This window comes from Salvelinus namaycush, chromosome 1 (genome assembly GCF_016432855.1).
Source record: "Salvelinus namaycush isolate Seneca chromosome 1, SaNama_1.0, whole genome shotgun sequence".
Lineage (NCBI taxonomy): Eukaryota > Metazoa > Chordata > Actinopteri > Salmoniformes > Salmonidae > Salvelinus > Salvelinus namaycush.
This window is the reverse complement of record NC_052307.1, coordinates 23,138,062-23,161,331: the sequence shown is the minus strand read 5'-3', so window position 1 is coordinate 23,161,331 and position 23,270 is coordinate 23,138,062. Positions and strand designations below refer to the sequence as shown.

General features: G+C 41.9%; 1 protein-coding gene across 2 annotated transcripts in view; it reads left to right on the top strand.

The window, feature by feature from the left end:
• Positions 1–20,682, top strand: part of LOC120054554 (LIM/homeobox protein LMX-1.2-like) — a 64,047-nt gene extending 43,365 nt beyond the window's left edge. Inside the window, exons 3-9 of one of the 2 annotated variants that reach the window (XM_039002001.1) lie at positions 13,651–13,883; positions 15,380–15,555; positions 16,428–16,505; positions 16,934–17,005; positions 17,560–17,570; positions 19,215–19,393; positions 20,531–20,682. In XM_039002001.1, coding sequence (XP_038857929.1) covers positions 13,651–13,883; positions 15,380–15,555; positions 16,428–16,505; positions 16,934–17,005; positions 17,560–17,570; positions 19,215–19,393; positions 20,531–20,682 — 901 coding nt within the window. The remainder of the gene's footprint in view (positions 1–13,650; positions 13,884–15,379; positions 15,556–16,427; positions 16,506–16,933; positions 17,006–17,559; positions 17,571–19,214; positions 19,394–20,530) is intronic. The other variant, XM_039002011.1, reaches the window with a different exon arrangement.
• Positions 20,683–23,270: the final 2,588 nt, after the last annotated feature.

Genomic DNA, 23,270 nt, shown 5'->3' with positions numbered 1-23,270 from the left:
TTTCTGTGTGTTTCAGATGCTTTTCATTAGCTTTAAGCTCTGCGTCTTCCCCTTTATTTATCATTCTGTAACATAAAGTGCCGCCACTGCATTATATAAACAGCTGCTTTTTGTAAGCAGGGCCAGAGAATGGGCTGCTCCCAGGCACGATGAGGGGGCTGCACGTGCCCAAAGGGAGTGTAAAATTGGCTTGTGAATACACACCCTTTCACTAGCTGAGAGGGATCACCAAGGTTGTCAGTGTAGGAGGATACATTCACTGTCACCCTTTCTGAAGAGAAATCGAGATCCATATCAGTTGTTTTGTATAGTGAGTGGTGTTTGGTAGACAAGCCACATTCACTGCACATACAGCTGGTACAACGTCACATACCCTAGAAAGGTTGGATCTCTGTTAACCAGGATTCATCCTCTTACCTCAAAGCTGATGGCACTTACAGGGTATGTTTAGAAAGAAGTCCTGCTGAGGTGTTTTTGGCCTCAAAAGACTTCTAACTAAATGGGTCAAATCCCTTGGTGGACAGTCAGAGGGGTAGTTTGCAGTCAGGAGCCATGGTTAAACCAGTGAGATGTGTTGTGGTCAGTGCTGGTAGGGAATGTTGGGAGTCAGTGTGTGGGTTGGATTGTGGGGAGAGTGGACATGCTCTGCCATGCTTTACCGTTCCTCTCAGTGCCTCGAAGGCTCCATGTGAGAATTTTGTCCAACCTGTTCTCTTCCAGCTGGAGTGATTCACACAAGCACTCAGCCAACCGCATGAAAGAGAGGTGTGTGTGTGTGTGTGTGTGTGTGTGTGTGTGTGTGTGTGTGTGTGTGTGTGTGTGTGTGTGTGTGTGTGTGTGTGTGTGTGTGTACGTGTGTGTGTGCATCCAACTCACATCCATAGTTCAGTGAGTTACGAAAATGTTGTGGGGGGGGGGGGGGGGGGGGCATCTCAGACAGACAACTCCATTGCCAGATCTCTGGAGGCAAAATGCATGCTTGAATACTTGAAGACATGAACAGAATAGCCTCACGGTAACATAAGATGGCAACAAGTAGGGTGGAAAAAACCCATTCAAGATGAAACACACAAACATACCTCCTATTCAGATATACCAATACAAGTTTCAGCAAGTAAGGGACAACTCAGACAATTATTTATTGTTCTTTTGGGGTTGTTATTTGTTCCTTGCACAATGTCTAAACATTACAGTATGTTACTCTCATCGCTGTGATGCAGAGAAATTGCTTTTCATGGTTTTCTCTCTATATTGCAGCACATTTGATGTTCTTTATGCTGTTGTTATAGAAACTTCTGGGCTCTCTGCACATAGTAAATGCAGCCTAATCATTCCAGTTTCACAAAGGGAAAATACTACTCCTCAGGTGCTGTGGCATTTTCAAGATGGAAGGTTTAAAACACAGAACACAGGCCTTTAATATTTCTGCTGCTTTACAGTATACAATACAAAGTCTGCAATATTTCCTAACAATAACATGTTGTAAATGTTATTTTAGGAAATATTGCAGACTTTGTATTGTATACTGTAAAGCATCAGAAATATTAAAGGCCCAGTGCAGTCAAAATTCCGTTTTCCTGTGTTTTGTATTATATTGTACAACAGCTGATGAAATTGTTACCCAGAAATGATTTGATATTGAGATAAAAAAAAATGTCTGCATTGTGCCTTTAAGGCTTAATATCTGCAAACAACGATTTAATTGCTAACCCTCTCATTGCCTGCAGTAACTTACCTCTTAATGAATCTGTGCAGACCTTTTCAAGTGATTTTATGATTGCCCTCTCGTTTGATGATTGCCTCTCAGGGAAAATGCTGAATATTCCTCTCTGATTGTCATCCCTTACTCCAATTACATAACAGTGTCAAATCAAATGCGTTAGCATTTGAAAATAACCCAATACCTAATAAAGTGGTATTTGAGTGCAGGATTTTCTTCAATCGTTTTGATTTGGAGTGGCACCAGTTCTGTGACTGTATATCTATGTGTAAAACAAAACCAAGTCATGTACATGTTTCAGTTGTATTATCATACCATAACTGACCTCGTTATGGCATTGCTGGTCTATGCGTCATGGTGCGGCTTTGGCAGAAGGTCCAGAATGCTTTAGCTAGTCAGTTTCCTGCTTCCCCTAACATTCCAGAGGAATCCTGGGCCATCGCTCTATCTGATCTTATTCTCTGCAGTTTCAGTCTCTCTCTTTAAAAGCTTGCAGGTCCCTGTCATTGGTGCAGTGATATATGAGTGACAATTCTTTGTCAACAAAATGAAAGCACCTGACTTCAGCCTTTATGTGCACATATAGTCCATCTATTTTAGAACACAGGCAGTACGTCACAATGTCAATCTTCAGTAAATTGCATGTTTTGTGTGAATGCTTCACTTCATGAATTCACATGTTTTTATTTAAATCTTCCTCAATTGGCTCCTCTCTCACAAAACATAGACAATACAGAGATATTCAGGCACTGAAAAGCTTTGTGATCTCACAATGAACATGTTAATTTGCCTCTCCAAAGATACTTGATATTTATAGGTGGTCTGTAGGCAGAACAGTGAAGTAGATTGTGCTTTTGGGGGGAAACAGCAGGTTTTTGGTTAGCTCTGTGGTGTGTGTGTGCCCCTCTCTCTGTCTGACACATTCCAACACTGTCCCCCCTCTCCAAGGCTCTGAGATACCAGTTGGTTTCTATGGCTACGGCCATACATTCATGCCAGCCCTTCACACTAAAGACATATTTGTTTGTCTAGTGTAACTATGTCACACAAAACTTGTTTTAGCATAACACCTGCTAATCTTGGATTTAGTATTTTGAAGGGGCCTGCGGATCAGAAATTCAAATATATTCTTTGTATGCTAATCTCAGTGTTAATCCCTGGCCTTTGGGTCCTGAAACATCCTGTCATTGAAAAATATAGTTTTTTTTCTCCATTGGCTTTCTCTATCCCATCCTGTCCCACTCTCTCTCATTTGTTCTCTCTATCATTTTACATTGTCTGTGGCTTCATCTTCTAAAGCTTTTGCTAACCCTGTCAAGAAAAGGCCTTTCATTATCTTTTTTTGAGAGAACCAGAGTTTACAGACGTCCCTTCAGTGAACTCTGTCCCTAGAAGAAGCAGCAATGGGATTTTGAGTAAACCTCCTCCTCTCCCATCAGCATCCCAGACATCTCCCTGGTTAATGTGTGCTGTGCTCCCTGCCTAGAACATGTCCTATAAAGAACACTGCCTCTGTGTCCTGGCTGTGGCAGGGATGCTGTGGTGTCCTCACGCTGAGACCCTCCAGGACATCCATCACAAACATGTTATAGCTCCTGCCAATGTTGCCATAATTTCCCACAAAACAATCTTTAACCAGATCTCTTAAGAGCCTTACTACAGTATGGTTAAGTTGCCTGCCTGCACTCTGGGCATATCCTGTCAAAACCTTCTTGGAATTAATACTGCACGTTTTTAAGGGAGTCTTTTGTAAATTGTATGACATTATGAAATTATATAAATCGGATACAATATCTGTATAGTAGATTTCATTTTACAGCCCAAATAGTTTTTCAGAGTCAACTAGGGGAGTCAGATGAGCAGCTGTTGACTGTATTTCTCTGTGTGCTATGCTGTTCACAGCTAGTTGCCAACCTGCAGTATGCCTATTAAATGTGCATTTGTATACTTAGCCAGACAGGAACATGAGGGCTGAAGGGGGATGTTCAATTCCGGACCATTGAGAATGAATTAAATATATTTCTAATTTCTGTGATAATTGTGCTGGAAATGTAACATTTTGCTTTTGATTTCTTCTAATCAGTACTTTTCTGTAATTAAGATAATACCCAAGGATAATTAAAGCTGACCTCCATCCAAAGTGATATCAAACAAGTGGATCAGAGCAGTCTGAGTTAAGAGGTTTATGTCGCTGAGAAAGACAGAATCAGTGGAGAGAGTGAAAAAGCAGGAATACAAACAGAGCAGTCGGGCTCCCATGGACAATAGCTAAGCCCTGGCTGCCTGGGATTCTTCTCTTATGACTGATTTTAGGCTGAATCTCTGTTGAATAAATTGAGCCCTTCACCCAACAATCCACCATCACAATAATCACCACCTCATTGCTGATAATTAAAACCTGGGCAAACACTTGTCTGCACCAATATCCTAAAGATGAGCGGAAGCAGAGGGGCAAAACACACAAGAGATTCTCTTCCAGATTGTCTGCCTCTCCCGCTCTACCTATTAATCCAGTGTCTTTTCAGCCATGGTAAACTCCACAAGATGGACAGGGCATGGTTTGTGGTAGAGGGGCAGGCTCCATTGGCCTCTGCATGGAGCTGTGGAATTTTTCATTAGTGAATAGCTGGGTCACAAGTGGATCCAAAGCCGTTTTAATATTGTGTTCGCCCACAGATTAGGAGCTGAGAAAAGAAACCAACGCGTGATGTTCTCCACCAGACCCTGTCTTTCCATATTTGCAGAGCACCTCATATTACTGTTTGTTTTATTTCTTAGTCCAGGACCCTCTGGGGTCAATAGTAATTATAAAGCCCTCTGCTCCAAATGTTTATTTTTAACTATTTCACCGCTGAATGTAAAAGCTGATGTTCCATATCTATTTCCCCCCAAAATGTCCCAAAATATAATTCTAGGTTTTTGTTGTTAGAATCCCATTATTTAATACATTTAAACAACCATGTGCATCTTGATTCCTAGGAGTGCTTCTGTATTGTGTTGAGTTGGGTTTATAGAGTTTATAGAGTTTATAGTTTTTTTGTGTCTTGAACATTTCGTCTTAGATTGGTGTTTGATAGAGGATCAGGTTATTCATCATCAAAGACCTCCATCTTTACTTACAGAAAAAAAACTGGAACTTTAGCCATTACTATTGGTTTATTTTATGAACTGTACTTTTGAAGGATGATGTCAGCTCTCAGATGCAGTGGGTGGTAATGAGCACACAGGCCCAGAGCCTCCTCAGACCTAACTGCTGCCCTAAGTACAGCAGGCCTCAGATCCACTGTCATAAGAGCCGACTGTATCTTTGGGCAGTTATAAGCAGCAGTATACTCCAAAACATCTTAGAACTATGTATCCAACTGTAGCTAGCCATCACCAGCTCCCTCTCTCAAAAGAAGCAATCACCCAGGATGCCTCATTGAGTGGGCCAAGCCCTTAATGGGGGGTCTGCTACACCTCACCTAGATTAGCTTGGAAGGGACAGACAGAGAGAGGCCCTCAATAGAGTTATTAAAAATATAAAATGGGTGCGGAGGAATTTACAGTGGCTTTAAATGGGAGCTATCCCCAGCCCTCGCTCTGTTCTCGGCAGCTCTCATTTGCAGAGCATGTGCTGTTAAGATGTCAAATCTCCAGCAGGGCGGCAGGTGAGATGGGCCATACAAACAGTTTCAGTTACTTTCAGCTAGACTAACTGGCTTGGAGTGAGAAGAAGCAGAGCACTCTTAATACCAGTCTGGTAATTCACAGCCTTCGGCCTCATTTGTAGAGGAGTAAATTCAGCTGTTTTTAATCCAAGATAAAGGTCCAGTTTAGAGACAGTTACAATTACATAATGGACCTAAACCTTTAGACCAGGGATTGGCAACTTTTATGGGGGTGGGGGCCACAACAAACAAAAAAACATTAAGTTGAGACCGACTGGGGAAATAAATACAAAATTGGAACTCAGTCGGTCTTCCCAGAGCCGCCAGTTGCCTATCCCTGCTTTAGACAGTCGGGTGATTACCTTGAATATTATGCTATTAATTAGCAAATGTACATGTAGATGCAATACTCAGGAAGGTAATCTATTCTATGTATCGTAAGACTAGCGTATTTGAGTGATTTTTTTTTTCTTCACCCACTCTATTACTCAGAGGGAGTGATGACACTGAAGGGCTTGAATGTGATGTTGCATTGAGCATCCACCTTCAGAAACTACAGCTGTCCAAACAGCACTTGTGTAGCTGGCTGCCTGCTCATTGGCTTAGTTGTGTACTCAGCCTCTTCTGCTGGCCAGCCATTTCACTGTCCTTTCACATTTCAACACTAGCTTTTCTCTCACTGTGTGATTTGCATACATTCACTGAAAACCAACAATAACACATGGTTGTATTAACAGTATTGCACTTTTCATGTAACCTACTTTTGTTCAGCTAATAGCCTAACCACCGATCATGCAACATTATGGACTAAATGTTCAAATCACGTTGCTGCAGAATTAGTTTGCTGTGAAAATATATGTCAAATAAAGATCCCAAACCTGTAGAAGTACAACTCTTTCCCTAACATGCATAGAACGTTATCCCACTCGCTCTCTTGACTACAGAGTGAAAAAGATAGAGGGTAACTGTATGGTGTTAATTTGCTTCTGTTATAAACTCACGGGAAAGATGGTGATAACATAGCAGAAGCAGGCCTTTAAACTCAACAACAACACAATGGGACTCCATATGTCAGACTTAAGTAGCCAACGGGTTGATCAATGCCTGGAGGAATGTGGGTGTTGTTCTTGGCTCTGTTTTCTGATGCTTGGTGCCGCAGAATGTCTTGTAAATGATAGACATAGCATTACGATAGGCAGCAGTGACATTTTCCTATACGTGTGATGAGGCTCTCCCAGGTCCTTTTATTCTCCCACAGTTGACTGTCAGGTGGTGCCCACAGGGTTTACAGTGTCTGGGGATCCTGGAAGACCAACATGCTATAGTAGAGTACACCTCCACAAACAAATTGCAATTTTAAGGAAACAAACAGCAGCTATAGAAGTTGATACATTTTTCCATATAAAGCGATGTGAAGACATTTAATATTGATATCAAAGACGACATGACACAACTGACTAAAAGCAGAGGACTGTTGTGTATAGTTGTGTAATACAGTGATATTGCCCAAACTAATATGACTAGCTGGCTGTCTGTGTGGCCAGAGGCTTGACTGAAGAAATCTCTCCGTATTCCAGTATATAGGAAATCGTGTTGTCATAGAAATACTGTGTTAATTTGAGCCAGACCGGCAGTGGGGGTCAAGTGACAAGAATAACACCTCCTCATCCCAGACTGTGGTTCATTATATAATGTTTTAAACATAGTGATATCGCAAAATTGTAATTTTGGGGCAGGTGCATATGAGCTATTATGTAGCTTGCTTCAACAAGGTATCTTAGCAAATGCCAGTCTGGTGAGAGAGTTGTTACATTCAGCAGACACTCTTAACCAGAGACTTTCAGGAGCATTTAGGGTTAAGTGCCTTGCTCAGATTTATCACCTAGTCGGCTCAGGGATTCAAACCAGCAACCTTTCGGTTACTGGCCCAACCCTCTTAACCGCTAGGCTACCTGCCACCCGTTGTTGTGATGGAAAAGGCCCCTTTGGGCCATTAGTGGTGTGCACATTTTCCTCTAATGCGTTTTACTTTTACCTGCTGGGAGTTTAATTAAAAAACAGAGGCTCAATTTAAAGCCCATTACTATGCTAATGTATTAAGAGTGGGGAGGGAGGTGATTAAGCAGCTTTTAGAGCTGACTGGAGCTGGCCCTGGGGACTAGAAGGATGGCATTTCTTATTTGGCTTCATTACTTTCTACACGTATCTATTTACACCAACCTAAGATACATGCTGAGACCTTACTGCTATTGAGCCATATCCTTTAGGATTATTAAAAGTAATGCTGCTCTAGATTACAATTGGATTGAGAGTAAATGAACAAGTTTTGTGTTGATTTGGTTATGATGACAGTCCATACTCTCCCATGTCAATGTAAGCAATTAGACAAAGTAGGGTTGTGGTTCAGGCTGCTATATTTAGAGCATGTGCCTCTGTGATCTAACATAGAGGGTGCTGTATGTAGTAACCGACACAATTGTACATAAAGTCATTTTCTAAAAGGTGAAATAAAGTTGAAAAGGATCGCCTTTATTCATCATTGCATGAAAATACATCCACAACCAGTAAATCTGTTCAACTGTAAACCTCATCCTCATATGCACGTTGTTACATGCTGACCACACTGCTCGCGTCACGTGTGTGAGCGTTGCAAAATAAATGTACACATACATGTTTATTGAATCATTGCACTCACACTGCTTGAGCGTGTCAACGAGCGTCTGCGTAGCTAGGCGCTAAAATAGAACTTGGTTCGATTTGTGACGCTCGACGCACTGCAGGTCCTGCCTCTCCCATCTCCTCATTGGTTTTTAGGAGCATATACCCACGTGGGGGATTGAAAGAGGAACTGAGGTCCACACTCCATTCCAGTTGGTGGTGGTAATGCACCTTAAAGTGTGTTGCCAACCGCCATATAAAGTCCAAAGAAAAAGAAGAGGCCTGAAGGAGAAAAGATTGCTAGAAACGAACTCGGTTCACCGTTTTATCTGTGGATTAATTGTTGGAGTAGAGGACCTTGTGCATTTCAGGTAAAACAGCAACCATACATAGCTAGCTAAATTGCCATAAATGTTTAATGCTTTTCAATCTGTCCCAAATTAATATAATTGGTTCAGAGTTTGTTTTGATATTTCAACCTGTGTGACCTGATCAACGCGGACGCACCCGCGCATGTGTTCTGGTCAGCATGTTACACTCCAGACTTCATTGGAACAGAGTTACCATGGAGCTGCTGTTTATTGGAGCTGTTATGGAGCTGCTGTTTATCAGTAACTTTGGCCTCTGGTCTCCCCCTTCTCAACCTTCTCTCCATCCACCCTTCTCCTTGGTCTCCAGGACACAGGCAGCTTGGGCTGTTGTTGGGCTGCAGTGGAGATGGATAGTTGGAGAGAAAGGTCAAGCCAGAGATGTAGCCTGTAAATAAATCAATGAACTTCCAGCCATGCAGTGTTGCCCGATCGCTCCACAGGTCGTCAGTCTGCAATCAGTGTCCGGAGGCCTTCCTGTGGCTGTGACCCTGGCCTATACACCTCATCTCTCACGTCTGGCTGATTGACATGGCTAGCCTCACAGGCCCACACGCTTCCTAGTGAAACAAGGAGGATCTTCAAAGTGATAGTTTACAGCTGTTCCGTGGGTTAATCCTGATCCTCTCTTTCTTTTGAAGGGGATGCGGTGACATAATAGCCTGGGCTATTCTTCACTAAATTGTTATGCTATTTCTCTGGTTGTTCAATAGCAAAGGGGGAGTAGGTGAGATGAGAACATGTGTTGCTAAATGTACCATGATTATCAAACCACAAACTCCTCCATACCTCTCTCTCTCCTCTGGCCTCCTCTTTTATCTCACCCACTCACCCTGATCCTTATCACTGCGGTAGAAGCATTGAAAGTAATGTCTTTAGTGGGAAATCATTGGCAACATGTGGTGAAAGCTTAAGATGTTGTCACACTTTAAATTGCCTGTAATCAGTTCAAAGGGAAAGTTCATACTTCTCCAGCGGGCTTTAGCAGGAGAAAGAAAGAAGAGGAACAGGGAGGTGAAAACCCACGACTCCCCAAGGCTGAGGCCTCTCAGCTGCACTGAGCTTAGCCTTTGACCATGCAGGGATATTTTTAGAAATATCTTTATCTGACAAAGCTTGTCAAAAAGTTTTGTCTTCTCCATCTGAAGAGGTGCTTTGAGGGTTCATAGCTGCACCATATCGAATACAACTATGCTGTAGTAGTAGGGCATTGCTCTAACCAAGTGAGAGTCTGGGTTCTTGTGAATCTCAACTGATAGAATGTGTACATGACAGAGAGAGAGAGTGAGGGAAGAGAGATGGTGAGAGACGTAAGGATGGAAGGAGGAATTGTGTGGACAAAGGATTGGAAGGAGATAATGATTCCCCTGGGAGCCCTCTTAAAGGTATCTGCTGAGAGTATGTCTTCTTCTAGTGATGAGGTCCAATGCTGAGAAGGCCTGGGTAAATGTTGACACTTTGCTGCTGGAATCGTGATCATTGATCCACACAGGAGGGTCTTATGGGCTAATCCGTGCGCTCAGGTGTGGTAGGAGAGAAACACAGATCCTGACTGCAAATTAAAGGAGGGACAGAGGATCCTGCTGGTGGTCCTTTTTTTGGTCCCTGCTCTATCTCTGTCCTCAGTAAACGTACAGGACACCTGCTCTCTCTGTCCTCAGTAAACGTACAGGACACCTGCTCTCTCTGTCCTCAGTAAACGTACAGGACACCTGCTCTCTCTGTCCTCAGTAAACGTACAGGACACCTGCTCTATCTCTGTCCTCAGTAAACGTACAGGACACCTGCTCTATCTCTGTCCTCAGTAAACGTACAGCACACCTGCTCTCTCTGTCCTCAGTAAACGTACAGCACACCTGCTCTGTCTTCAGTAAACATACAGGACAGCGGCTGACCACACAACAAACTTCCTACCTCATCTTCCAGAGGGGTTAATATTGGCAGCAGAAGAAACTGATTGATCTTTGGCAGATAGATTTGATTGAGTCAGTTGGTCATTTTTTTGTCTTATGAGTCATAATCATATTTATACGTTTGGATGAAAGTAATAATCTAACAATGCTGGCCCAACAACTCTTGCATCTCTTCCCTCTTGCCCCATTAGGCCTAGCCTACACTACAAACTGCAGACCCTGTTCTTCTTATGTGTGGAGTCAGCACAACCAAGTTGATGTGTTTATTATAGTATTTTTATGGATCAGCGTAATCATCATAATCCACGTCTTTCCCTTGTCTCCCGTGGGCATATTCTCCCCACCGCCTGGGCCTCTATCTGCTAATCAGGTAATGTTAGGGAGGTTGAATGGCGTGCCTCCCCCTGGTCGGCCTTCACTGCTCACACACTGGTGTTGTTTTAAAGAGCATTCTTTAGGAGCTGAACTTGGAAAGGTATTAAAGCGGGATTAGGGTCCTCCACAATCCAGTGCTTGTGTCATTCAGGGAGCTGTGTTCTCTTCTCTGCACCGTGTCCCTCCACCCCCTTTCTGTTTGATTGTGGCTAGCCACGGGAGTCGGAGTGACTAGGCCTTTCAAAGGAGAGAGGTAGGGTTAAATCCCTAGTCCAGTGCTCCCTGCTAATTCCCCTTGTTCCTTAGAGAAGGATTTACTTCTGCTGCCAGCTTCTGAAAGGCCCTCTCTGCCCATCCGAAAAGTCGCCGTTGCCTTCCTGTGGAGGTGTGGTTGCCATAGAAGGGGCGTCATGCATGGATATTCCATCTGAACCCCACTGAGAATGGGGAACAGGGGCCGACAACAGGCTAGAAGTCCGGATTAGAGCAGAGGACAAAGCGGGACAGGAAGATTCCAGAAGGGACAAATAGGAATTACAGCACCAAAAATAATGCAAAGTGACAGAGAGGGGAAATAGAAAAATAATGGCTTACAAGATTAGAATCAGAGAGCAAAAGAAAGAGAAAGAAAAGAAGGGTCTGAATAAGAATGTTTTCATCTGGGTGAGAAGATTTGAGAGAGCGGTTGAAGGTGAATGTGAAATCCGGGACATATCAAACCATACTAACAAGTCATTTCCTCTGCCTTTATACTCTCAGACTAAGACGCCAATCATTAGCTAAACATTAGAGCTGGACCTCTGGGCTGGTCTCCACACATTCATTCCCCCATGTCCCTCAATCCCAGCATGCAACAGTTAGACAGTCCTTTCTAAAGCTATGAATGATTATTGATCTATCTTTGAAAAAGCAGGTGAAAATGTGGATTTGTGTAAACAGGGATAGGCAATTTTCCAAGCAACTTCCTTTGTTGATCCACGAGGGCTATCAGTGTTACTGATCTCTTTTTGTTTTACGCGTATATTTTTTGTGGTAGATTTTGGATGTTTGATGTCCCTGCTATAATCTTTTGATACACAATGCATGACTATTCATATTAGGCGATCATTAAGGTTGTATGAATAGCATATTTTGTAGTGATCACAGTAATTTCATTGTTGAACAGATATGCGTAATGTAGGTCAGCAGGTTGTTTTCACAAGAAGTCAGCGTGTTTGCAAAAAGTCATTTTTTTAAGGGATTATCCTCAAGGTTTTTCCATAGTTGAATAATAATCTTCTTAACGTATTGTAATAAATGACAGATTAAAGGATTTCATCAATCCTACGTGGGCTAATTTTGATATCTCTGTTGTTTTTCCATTATAGTGAGAAGTTCCAATAGCCTAGTTGGTTGGAGCACAGTGTGGGAAAATTAAGGTCGGAGGCTAGTTTTCACACTCAGGTCAAATGTGTTCGCCTCTTTGGATAATAATGCCATATTTTCTATTAAACATTATATTTGGAGGTTATAATCATTCAGAAAATGGCATAGTTGCTCTATTATCAATGTCAATGATCAATTGTGTGATGATACTATTGGATAGCTTGTAAAATGACCCATCCACTGGAGTAGAACCAGTCTGATTTGTAGTACAGTCTGATTTGTAGTACAGTCTGATCTGTAGTACAGACTGATCTGTAGTACAGTCTGATCTGTAGTACAGTCTGATTTGTAGTACAGTCTGATTTGTAGTACAGTCTGATTTGTAGTACAGTCTGATTTGTAGTACAGTCTGATCTGTAGTAAATGGCAGCTCAAAGATGGACCTAATATGAGATGTTGAGACAAGAGACAGCAACCAAACATGTACTATCTTGTTTCAACCATGCAAACAGCTGCTCTACTGAACTGTGTGGCAGACAAACTCCCTAGCAGTTTTAAATCAGCATCTACAATAACATTAGCATGACAAAACCTTCCCTGGGTTACTCTCCCCTCATATTTACACATATTCATCACTATCGCTCATCCCTGTCCTGAAACAGCAGATTATGTCAATTGCTGTGCTCTCTCCCTTGCACAATGAAATAGATGTTCACCAGAAATAGATAGGCGGCTGCCAGCTGTCCTCCAAACCAACGCAAACAAAGAGCACAATAGTAAATCCAGCTTCAAGGCTGGCCAAGATCAAGCACACTCTCTGTTTCCTTGCTCCAGCTAATGGGGCTCCTTCTGAACGACAACAAATGAATTAAAAACTCTCCCAGCAACCAATAAAACAATACAAACAGTTTTACATCTTCATGAAAGGACAGAAAGGAAGATGTAGGTGTTGTCTGGGTACTGGTAATGTTGCAATGTACCATAGAGGCTGGTTTAGGATGGCCAGATGAGGTCTGATATGTAGGAGGAGAAGAATAAACAGATATAGTGGGTGTAGAATAGAATGGGGAGGGGACACAATGGGCATGTTCCACTTCTAGGCATTACTCAAACGGACCATGCTGACAACCTATTGCAACAGTTACATAGGGCCAAATATATCAGATGCTAATCCGACAGAGAAACAGTGATTACGATAAACAAGTGAAAAAGACTTGTGTAGGGTTTTAATGTGTGGATTCTAATTGAGCATTATAACTGACTGATCCCAGTGTTGGCCAGCTGTCTGAGGCTAAGAGGCATTTGGGTGCCCATGACCGAGCGCTGTTGGTGTGGCGTGGGGCTGGGGCAACACTAGGCACTTTAACACATGAGCTCTAGTCAAAAGAATCACTTACTGGTACTGGCTGCCCACAGGATCAGCCCACAGCCTCCTACTCCCTGCCCCCAAACCCTCTTAATCAAAAGCCCATGGTGACAGGCCAAGCTAGGGAGACTAAGTAGACCCCCTTGATTCTGTGATGAAATAATAATATTAATGTTACATACATTTTCAATGCATCAATTAGTAATGGTACCTTTTCTCTCATCTTCTCCCGTAGATTGTTTGCCACCAAGTGCAGTGGATGCCTGGAGAAGATCGCCCCCACAGAGTTTGTGATGCGTGCTCTGGAGTGTGTGTACCACTTAAACTGCTTCTCCTGCTGTGTGTGTGACCGGCAGCTGAGGAAAGGGGATGAGTTTGTCCTGAAGGAGGGCCAGCTGCTGTGTAAGAGTGACTATGAGAAGGAGAAGGACCTGCTCAGTTCTGTCAGCCCAGACGATTCTGACTCAGGTAGGACCAAATCCTATCCCAAAAACATATTCTGGTTGAGACACCCAGTCTTTTGTGATTCATTTTATTCTAATGGATATTATGGGCAGTGAGCAGAAGCCAATTAATGGCTGTTGGGTTCTTGTGTGGGCGGGCTGTTGTGCTGGAAGGAATTAAATCAGTGTATCATGTTGACTGACGGGAGGATTTGGGGCCTTTCTGCGGAGGGCCGAGCGTAGCTCCTCTTATCTGCTCCTCTGTGTTCCTTGCATCCTCGCCTCGCCTCCACACAGTGAGGCATCTCGCCAAGCCTTACTGTTCAGACCCATCTGGCTCTCATTTAAACACACACACAAAGGTAGAGAATTTATCAAACCGTCTGTGCCTGTGTACACTTTTGTCAACTTATAGGAATATTCTTTTAACTTCCGCTCTTCGTTTTCTCCCAGTGTATCACACTGGTATTTTATGGAGGGTCTCCAAAATTCCAGAGTTGACATGAACAGAGTATAACCGTGATGATGATGGGCAGTCAGAATGTTGAAATCAACTGGAGAAATGCAGTTTGGCCTACTACACCACACTATTTACAGTAGAGATGATCAGAACCAGATGACAGCAGACAGAACGGAACCATGATGTATGCATCTCTAAGCAATCACTGGAAGCCCACATCATTTGTTGCTTGAATTGACATTGCTGCTGCTTCTGAGAACACTGCCTTTCACTCACACAGGCCTTGTGTTATCTTACTAATGCATTGGGGATACATTATTCAACAGTCAAAGCCATTATGTTTAGTGTTATAATTATGATTATCTTTCTATTACACTGATATTGCTTATTAGATTAGCAGACTATTTTGATGATTAAGCAATTTAACTAGTTTGTTAAGATAGCACTTAATGTGTGCCAATAGAGAGAAACATCGAGGTCCCTTTATGGACACATTTAATTACCAATAAAATCTACATCAGCTTTCCACCTTTTGGTAACTTTTGCAATTTGTCTCTTTATGCATAGCGTCCCTTCAGTCGTTTTGTCTGTTGGGACCCAATGTGCATTTTCCATTTATTTTGAGTTTGTGTGGTTCTAAAATATATATTTCCCATTTCCTTTGATATCTTGAGTTAATTTCCCATATGTGCTCATGCTGCCTTTTCATGTTGGGGTGGATCTGCTATGTAGGATTCTTATCAAAGATTTATTTGGTGTAAAACAACCATTGTAATGAATTACCAATGACACAATGTCAAATCTAATGACAAATGTGCATTTTTCATTATGCTTTTCAGTCCTCTGAATGTCTAATCGTGCATGTGGCCTAATGTTTTTGTAATAAATTGATAAAATGTATTAAAACCACATGTGTCTCCATTCATTATGGATACAGTTGTGGAGTCTGAATCTCTTGGAATTGAAAAGAACAGACCATATATTTATCAGTAGACTGTCAGGGATGTTGTCAGCTCAAACCCATGCTGATATTGGTGAAAAATGTCTGTATCTCCATGCAGAGAAAAGTGACGATGACGATGTGGATATCAAGCAGGAGAAAGGCACGGGAGGCCAGGGGAAGGGAGATGATGGGAAAGACCCCAGGAGGCCCAAGAGGCCACGCACCATTCTGACCACTCAGCAGAGACGAGCTTTCAAAGCCTCCTTCGAGGTGTCCTCCAAACCCTGCAGAAAGGTGAGTCCCTCTCCTGTCCTTCACATGACCTGATCTCTGCCACAGCAGCTCTACTCTCACCAGACAGACAGACAGACACATACAATACCACTGTCTGCGTACTGTACACTGAACAGAGTGAAAACTAGAGTTTTCAGAGTGAAAACACTGAAAACTAACACTCTATTTAACCTCTTACGCGAAGACAGCTGGCTGCAGTTTGAGCACAAAAGTAGCTGAGGAACAAGTTTATGTACAGAAAATTACCTGTAAGAATGGCCTACATTGGAAAATCTACTTGAAATGTCTGCATGGCTACATTATACACGCATTGTGAACTGAAACCTGGGTTTTGTGAAACAAAATCAATCTTTTAAGCTTGCTTTGACGTGCTTTTGTAGTATACGGTCGATACAAATCCACACTAATATTTTAGAATATCCCCCTGGACAGACTGGCATGTGGAGAATTGGATGCATGCCATGAGGCCTACAGTAGTTTTACAAATAAAATTCTCAAATTCAAAAAATCTCCAGCACCTCAGAGCGGTGCTTTGAAGTGGCAAGCAGCACTCTGGTCTGTGTTAACTGAGGTAGAGGGTAACGCAGCCCGCCTGCCCTGCGCCAAATCACATTCTGAGAGAGAGGAACTGCATTTAGCGTAGGCCCTAAAAGCATTCACTGCACCCGGTCCAGAGCTTTGAAGAGGCAGTAACCAAGCAGTCCAAAAAGACCGCCACATTAATTCAACATTTGAAATCAAAGAAAATAGAGAGGCAAGGTGCCCACTTGGAAACATGCCAAAAGTTTTTCAAAAAGCACATACGATTCCAATCTGTAGTTAAGTTTGTTTTCTTGTATGATGTTGAAATGCTTTTGTGTTGACTATTAAAGGTGAGGGAGACTCTGGCTGCTGAGACAGGTCTCAGTGTTCGTGTGGTACAGGTGTGGTTTCAAAACCAGAGAGCCAAGGTGAGAGCATAACCACCCCAAATGCAGTGTTATTTGAGATAATGATGTTATTTGTTACTAATCAAGAGAACAAAGTAACAACAGCAATGGTGCACACGGATTGGCTGGAATGGGCAAAACATTACTTACTCTAAAACAGCTATCAAATCACCACAGCTATCAACGATAAATTTAACTTTTTCATTGCGTTCCTTTCAACTCTGTAAAGTTAAAGTGCAATGCTTGCAAATCTACCTCAGGCTTCCATTAGATGTCCACACCCACTGCCTTTTTTGATATTATCTTCAAAAGCCTTTGATAATGAAGTACAGTCAAATATGTGTTCCTGTAGTTCACTCAGGGGTGAGCAACAAGGAGCATCATTTTCAAATTAAAAAGAGCACATGTTAGTTTGGGGAGTACATTAAAACTCTGTCTCCTTTTTTCAGATGAAGAAGCTGGCAAGAAGACAGCAGCAGCAACAGGAACAACAGAATTCTCAACGGCTTGGCCAAGGTACAGTACACAGCCTTCAGGTCAGCCTGGAATAGGGCAACAACCACTGTCCCAGTATCATTTTTAATAGCTGTTTCAGTAGTTTAAAAACAGCTGTTATTACCACGACTTTAGACAGTGATTTTGCATTTGACATGATGTTTAAATTGTGATCTGGGATTATCACATAGCGAAATGAAAATGATGTTTCAGCCAGCTAAACGTGTAGCATGACACTTTAATGAGAAGCACAGAGGCAGGATAATCACATACTGCACACCACAGCTCTGTGTGACCACTCTAAAACATGGCATTAATTGAGGAACATGCGAACCATGGGAGTAGAACGGTCGTAATGGCTTCTACTCATGTGTGACCCCCCTCATATTATCCCTAGTGTCCACTGGTGTGCGGAGGTGGAGGAGGCTAGCTAGCGTCTGTGGCCCCAGTCAGGCGTGGTACAAGGGAGACCGTGTCTGCTGTGTGTGTGGGTGGGGAGATTTACAACTCAAACCCTGTTAAGCATCCTTGTAAATTAGATGACCCGTTCTGTGTGAGTACTGTAGTCTGCATGCTGTAGCCAGGTCCAACTCTCGTGTCCCCATTCAGATACTGCATCTCAGGTAGCCTAGTGGTTAGAGTGTTGGGCCAGTAACCAAAAGGTTGCTGGATTGAATCCTTGAGCTGACAAGGTAAAAATCTGTTGTTCTGCCCCTAAACAAGGCAGTTAACCCACTGTTCGCTGGTAGGCTGTCATTGTAAATAAGAATTTGTTCTTAACTGACTTGTCTAGTTAAATAAAGTTGAAATACATTTTCAAAAATGATGTCACACACACGAAGTTAGAGCCACACCAAGACGTGTTCACAGACAATCTTCAAAGCAAATAAAAACAGAGGAAAATAAAGAAATATTGCAGATAATGCCATGGTAACACACTGCCAGGCAAAATACCTAAAGCAGTTGTACAAAGTTTACAAATCATATTAGATTGGGATTTTTAGATTAAATTGTGGTAATGATATCATTCCAGTCATAGACAAAAGCTTAATTGGAAAGGCATACATCCACTATGGATCTATGCCTTTCTAATTCAGCATCTCACAATATGGTAAGAAAACACAAGAATTATAACAGTGAGAAGGAAGAATCAAAACAAAGTATACAGTAGACATAAGATTCACGATTTAAGAGATGTTGCACTAGAGAAATTACAGTTTTACAAGTTAAATGAGCTCTATATTTATTTTCTGTGAAAATCCCAAGGCTTACATTGACATTGTATTACTGAACAGACCTTGCCTTGGTACTGAAAAGCCATGAAGATCATTGAATCATTTTCGGTTACAGTATAAACTTAATGTAATAATGCTTTCATTTTATGGACCAGTTTGTAAAACTGACCTTGTGGTGTGTTAATTTATGGACCTTTTGTCAAACTCTCTAGGAAAAGGAATATAGTCATGCCCTGAAATGCCCAAAAGTGCATACTGTGGATAGGATAGTATGGGAGGAGATAGGATATACAGTGCCTTTCAGCAGGACAATAACCTAAAACACAAGGCCAAATCTATACTGGATTTGCTTACCAAGAAGACAGTGAATGTTCCTGAGTGGCCGAGTTACAGTTTTGACTTAAAACGACTTGAATATCTATGGCAAGACCTGAAAATGGTTGTCTAGCAATGATCAAACATTTTTTCAGTTTGTCATTATGGGGTATTGTGTGAAGATTGGGTATTTTTTATTTTATTTTATCCATTTTGAATTCAGGCTGTAATAACAAAATGTGGAATAAGTCAAGGGGTATGAATACTTTCTGAAGGCACTGTATGTGTTTAAGATAACAAAATCCACTCTGTGCAGTTAACTTAAACAAGAAAAAATCTCAAGAACATATAAAACTTCTGGAACTAAAATGAATGACAGACATATGTTCACAAGGGCTCACCAATGTAAAGGAAAGTGCAGGGTGGTGAGCTCCAGTCTTAAAGCAACAAGGGCTGTGTGTGTGTCCCACTCACCACTGAGTGAGTCAAGAGCAGCCTTCTATCAGGAAATGCTGGGAGAATCTCCATTGGCCACAGCAGAGCAGGGAGGGTTTCCATGGAGACAGTGCTTTTGGTCTAGTTTCTATATTAGATTTAGAGTCGATGGCTTTCCTTCCAGCTGAAAAATGCTTGTCAGGTAAATGCCTCTTCCACAACAGTCTTAATGTAAAGTCTTTCTCCGTGTGGTTGGCTGTGATACAGAGGTGATGTCCAATCGGATGGAGGGCATGATGAACTCCTTCACGCCACTGGCCCCGCCCCAGCAGCAGCTGGTTGCCATGGATCAGAACGGCTACAGTACGGACCCCTTCCAGCAGGGCCTCACCCCCCCACAGATGCCCGGAGACCACATGAACCCATATGGTGAGCATCAGTCCCCCTGCCCCTCTACTCAACCTCACATACTCCCCAGTGTGGGACATGTGTTCAGGCCACAGACCCCTGGTTTAGGCCGCTCGCACAAAGTACAAGCACCCCCCCACCCCCACATGAGATGACACAAACAGGCCACTGGTTTATTTTGAAGTTCATTTGTAAATCAATCCAACATGTTTTCTACTACCCTCCTACTCCCACCCCACAATCACTCGCTATATTCTCTCTATGCATGGGGTTTGGTGACATGCTCTGGTATGATATCTAAAAGTTTGCATTGCAGACTATGTGAAGAGCTTTTAGATAATCCAAAGGGCTTGCGGTAAATTATAATCAAAACAATGGTGACCATGATGAGTATAGTAACGTGCCACGATGCAAAATAACAATTTTATGTGATTAATATGTGACAATCAGAGCGATGCAGCTGCAAGCAAGAAAAAACTAATATTTGAATCTATCTTGAATCTGTTGTTTTATTCTTCCCTTTACTTACACGGGGTGAAACTGGTAGAAGACAATTCTGAGCAGTGTCTCCAACCCCATAAAGATAGCTTCTTGAACTTGATATCATTTTTTTAAGCCACCATTTTGTTTCTTGCAATTGCAACACCCAAAGTCCCAGTCTCATCACACTCCCTCTATTTTATGGGATAAATAGAGGGAAGGATGATATTGCCAACACATTAAACGATATGCCTCTTCATCACTCTGTCCCCGTCTTGTGTAACAGTGTCATTAAAATCTGGAGTGCAATAAAGTTAACAATTCCCGCAAGGAAAATAATAGGACAAGAAATTATGAGATGCATATTAAGTTCTTTGTTGACATGTTCCTCTCAGATCTATAGTAACTGTCCCAGAGAGGAAGGACAATGACTTCAGAGAGTTATTGTCAAAACAGTTATCAGAATTACACTAGCACGTAATAACAATAATTCAAAGTGGGATTCAAGACTAACAATTATTCATTTTCAAGACAGTCATAAATACAGTACATCATCTGTATTATCAGTGCAATTGGAAGTTGCAGTGTGCTTTTATTCAATGTGCCGTGTTTAGTATTTATTTGTTATGTACATGATTATATTCTTGCAACTTATTTTTCTCTTTCTCTTCTTTACAGGTAATGACTCAATTTTCCATGACATAGACAGCGACACATCTTTAACCAGCCTCAGTGACTGCTTCATGGCATCTTCGGAAGTGAACATGCCAGCACGTGTGGGACCCATTGACCGACTCTATTCCATGCAGAACTCTTACTTTGCGTCATGAAAGAACCACAAACAGAAATGATGTTATGTAATATAGCAGATCATCCACAGAATCTGCTTCTCAACTTCCTCAACTGCCTCACATCAAGGAGTTTCCACACTGCTATGGACAAGACATAAGCAACAACCTCTTCCAGTGACTCCTGGATCATTTGCAGACAATGGACTCAAAGAGAGAGAAACTAGTTTCTCAACCGTGAAGATTCCCTGGGATAATTCTATTTTCTCCTCCTTTCTAGAGATTGTTGGTAGCATATTTGTATTGTACTGTCACAGAAGTAGCACACCTTTCTTTGTCCACCTAAAGACATTTCATTGAGCCACTGATATAAAAAAAACCTCTTACCAAATACTACAAGCCTACCAGTTCTCTAAATGCATGACTCCATAGTTAATCGTATGACCATAAAAGTGAAAAACCCTTAATAATAATCATGTGAATTGTTGAGATGTCAGAACGTGGTTTGGAACTCCTTGTCCTCTTTATAATGCGTTCGGCTTGATCACATTGCTAGTTTTAGCCCTGAAGAGAAGATATGGTGTTAATAGTAAATAGACAGTGTGTTCACAAGAGAGGATGTGAGTATGTATGTGTCCGGGCGTCGACATATACACCTTTCGAAAAATAAATGTAGTGTCTGTTTAGTGTAAATACTTTCCCAAACAGATTGGTTGTGCATGTTAAAATGGAAAACATTCTATTTATTTAACTATAACATGCTCTTGAAGGTACTTATGAATCTGAAAAGCTTTATTTAAAAGGATAATATTTTGTTATGTAACTAATGAGTACCAGTGGAGGCTTCTGAGGGGAGGAAGGGTCATAATAATGACTGGAATGGAATCAAAAACATATGGTGTCAATGGGTTTGATACCATTCTATTCACTCCATTCCAGCCATTAAAATCCATTCCAGCCATTATGAGCCGTCCTCCTCTCAGTAGCCTCCACTGGTGAGAACATGATTATTAAAATGAATTTGTATGCCATTTAATTATGAACCAACCATAACCCTTTTTTTCAGCCAAGCTGTAAATGAGCAAAATTGTGCTATTTATTTCGTACAGACTTGAGACCATGTCAAATGTACATTTTGAATGTTAAGAAATTGCTAAATTACCAAAGTCAATTGGTTCATTGAATAAACAATATTTCCTTCTCCTGATAATAGCTTAATTCATGCTACACTAAAACACTGTTGTACTCAAAAGACTGAACCTCATAATAGCAAATTCAACATTGTATTGTGTATTTTCATTGTATAGTAATAGTTAAAGCGACTGAACTCAAGGTTTATTTTTATTTTTTATTAAACTCTGTGAATGGATGAAATTTGCAATTGCAACCATGTTCATTTATGATTTTATTGAGAGAAGGAGAGAGAAAGAGAGAGAGTTGGAGGGAGAGAGAGCATTTTGTTTATTATCTATTTCACTTGCTTTGACAATGTAAACATATGTTTCCCATGCCAATAAAGCCCTTAAATTGAATTGAGAGAAGAGGGAGGGAGAGAGTGGGGGAAATGGGTAATTTGGGTGACCGAAAAAGAGAGCAGGATACTGTAGCATGGCTTGAATAGGCTCCAGACACCCCCAGCAGCCGCTTGAATGTAGGCTAGATACCACCTGGGTGATCCTTCATCTCCCTGACAGCCCCTCAATGCAGTCAGGCAAGCTGACACTTCCTCCAGAGCTTTGCCTTGCCTCCTGCTTACTGCCTACAGTCTCTTCTAATCTGAGCTCTATTTTATCATACTAAATGAGGTGATACTTCTGTCAATCCAATTGTAGAGTCCTCCTCGTCCTCCCATTCTATGTCCTTTTATGACTGCAGGTTGACATTCTGCAAACAGTGAATCACATGTGTATGTATATTTGTTTAGCTTTTAGCTGCTGTGGTCAGGATGTTCACTTCAATTTTTTTAAATCATAATTGGGTAGTAGCTGCCCTTTCTTTTTTTTGCTGTGTGTTTGCTTCTGTGCCTCATGCACAGCGTACATGAGAGTGTGTGTCACGTTGGTATGAATGATTCGGGAGACAGGTGCAGGAAATGTGTAATAGTTTTTTTTATTAAGCCCAAATTACGGCGTGCCGTGTAAAGGCACGGGGACGAAGACCAAACAAACACTATACAAAAACACGGTTGAAACCCAAATAAAAGAGCGAAGAGTACCTTGAATAAATAACACATGCGCACAATGATGAACACACGGGACGAGACCCGTAATCATCTACGCAAACCACAAGGGCACGAAAGCCCAAAACACACAGCACAGGTACTCACATGCACCAACGGACATAGTAACATTAATCGACAACCCAATGGAAACCAAAGGGCACATATATACAAATACTAATCAGTGGGAATAGGGGACAGGTGTGTGTGATGAAAGTTCCGGAGGGATCCGTGAGTGAGTGAGTGAGTGAGTGAGTGAGTGAGTGAGTGAGTGAGTGAGTGAGTGAGTGAGTGAGTGAGTGAGGTATTAAATAAATGTCCACCTGAAGACAACTCCACAGCAGCTAGAACAATGCGTGCGAGATCTACTGCTGTGATGGTGATGACCGAGGCTTGGAGGGCTTGTGGCGTG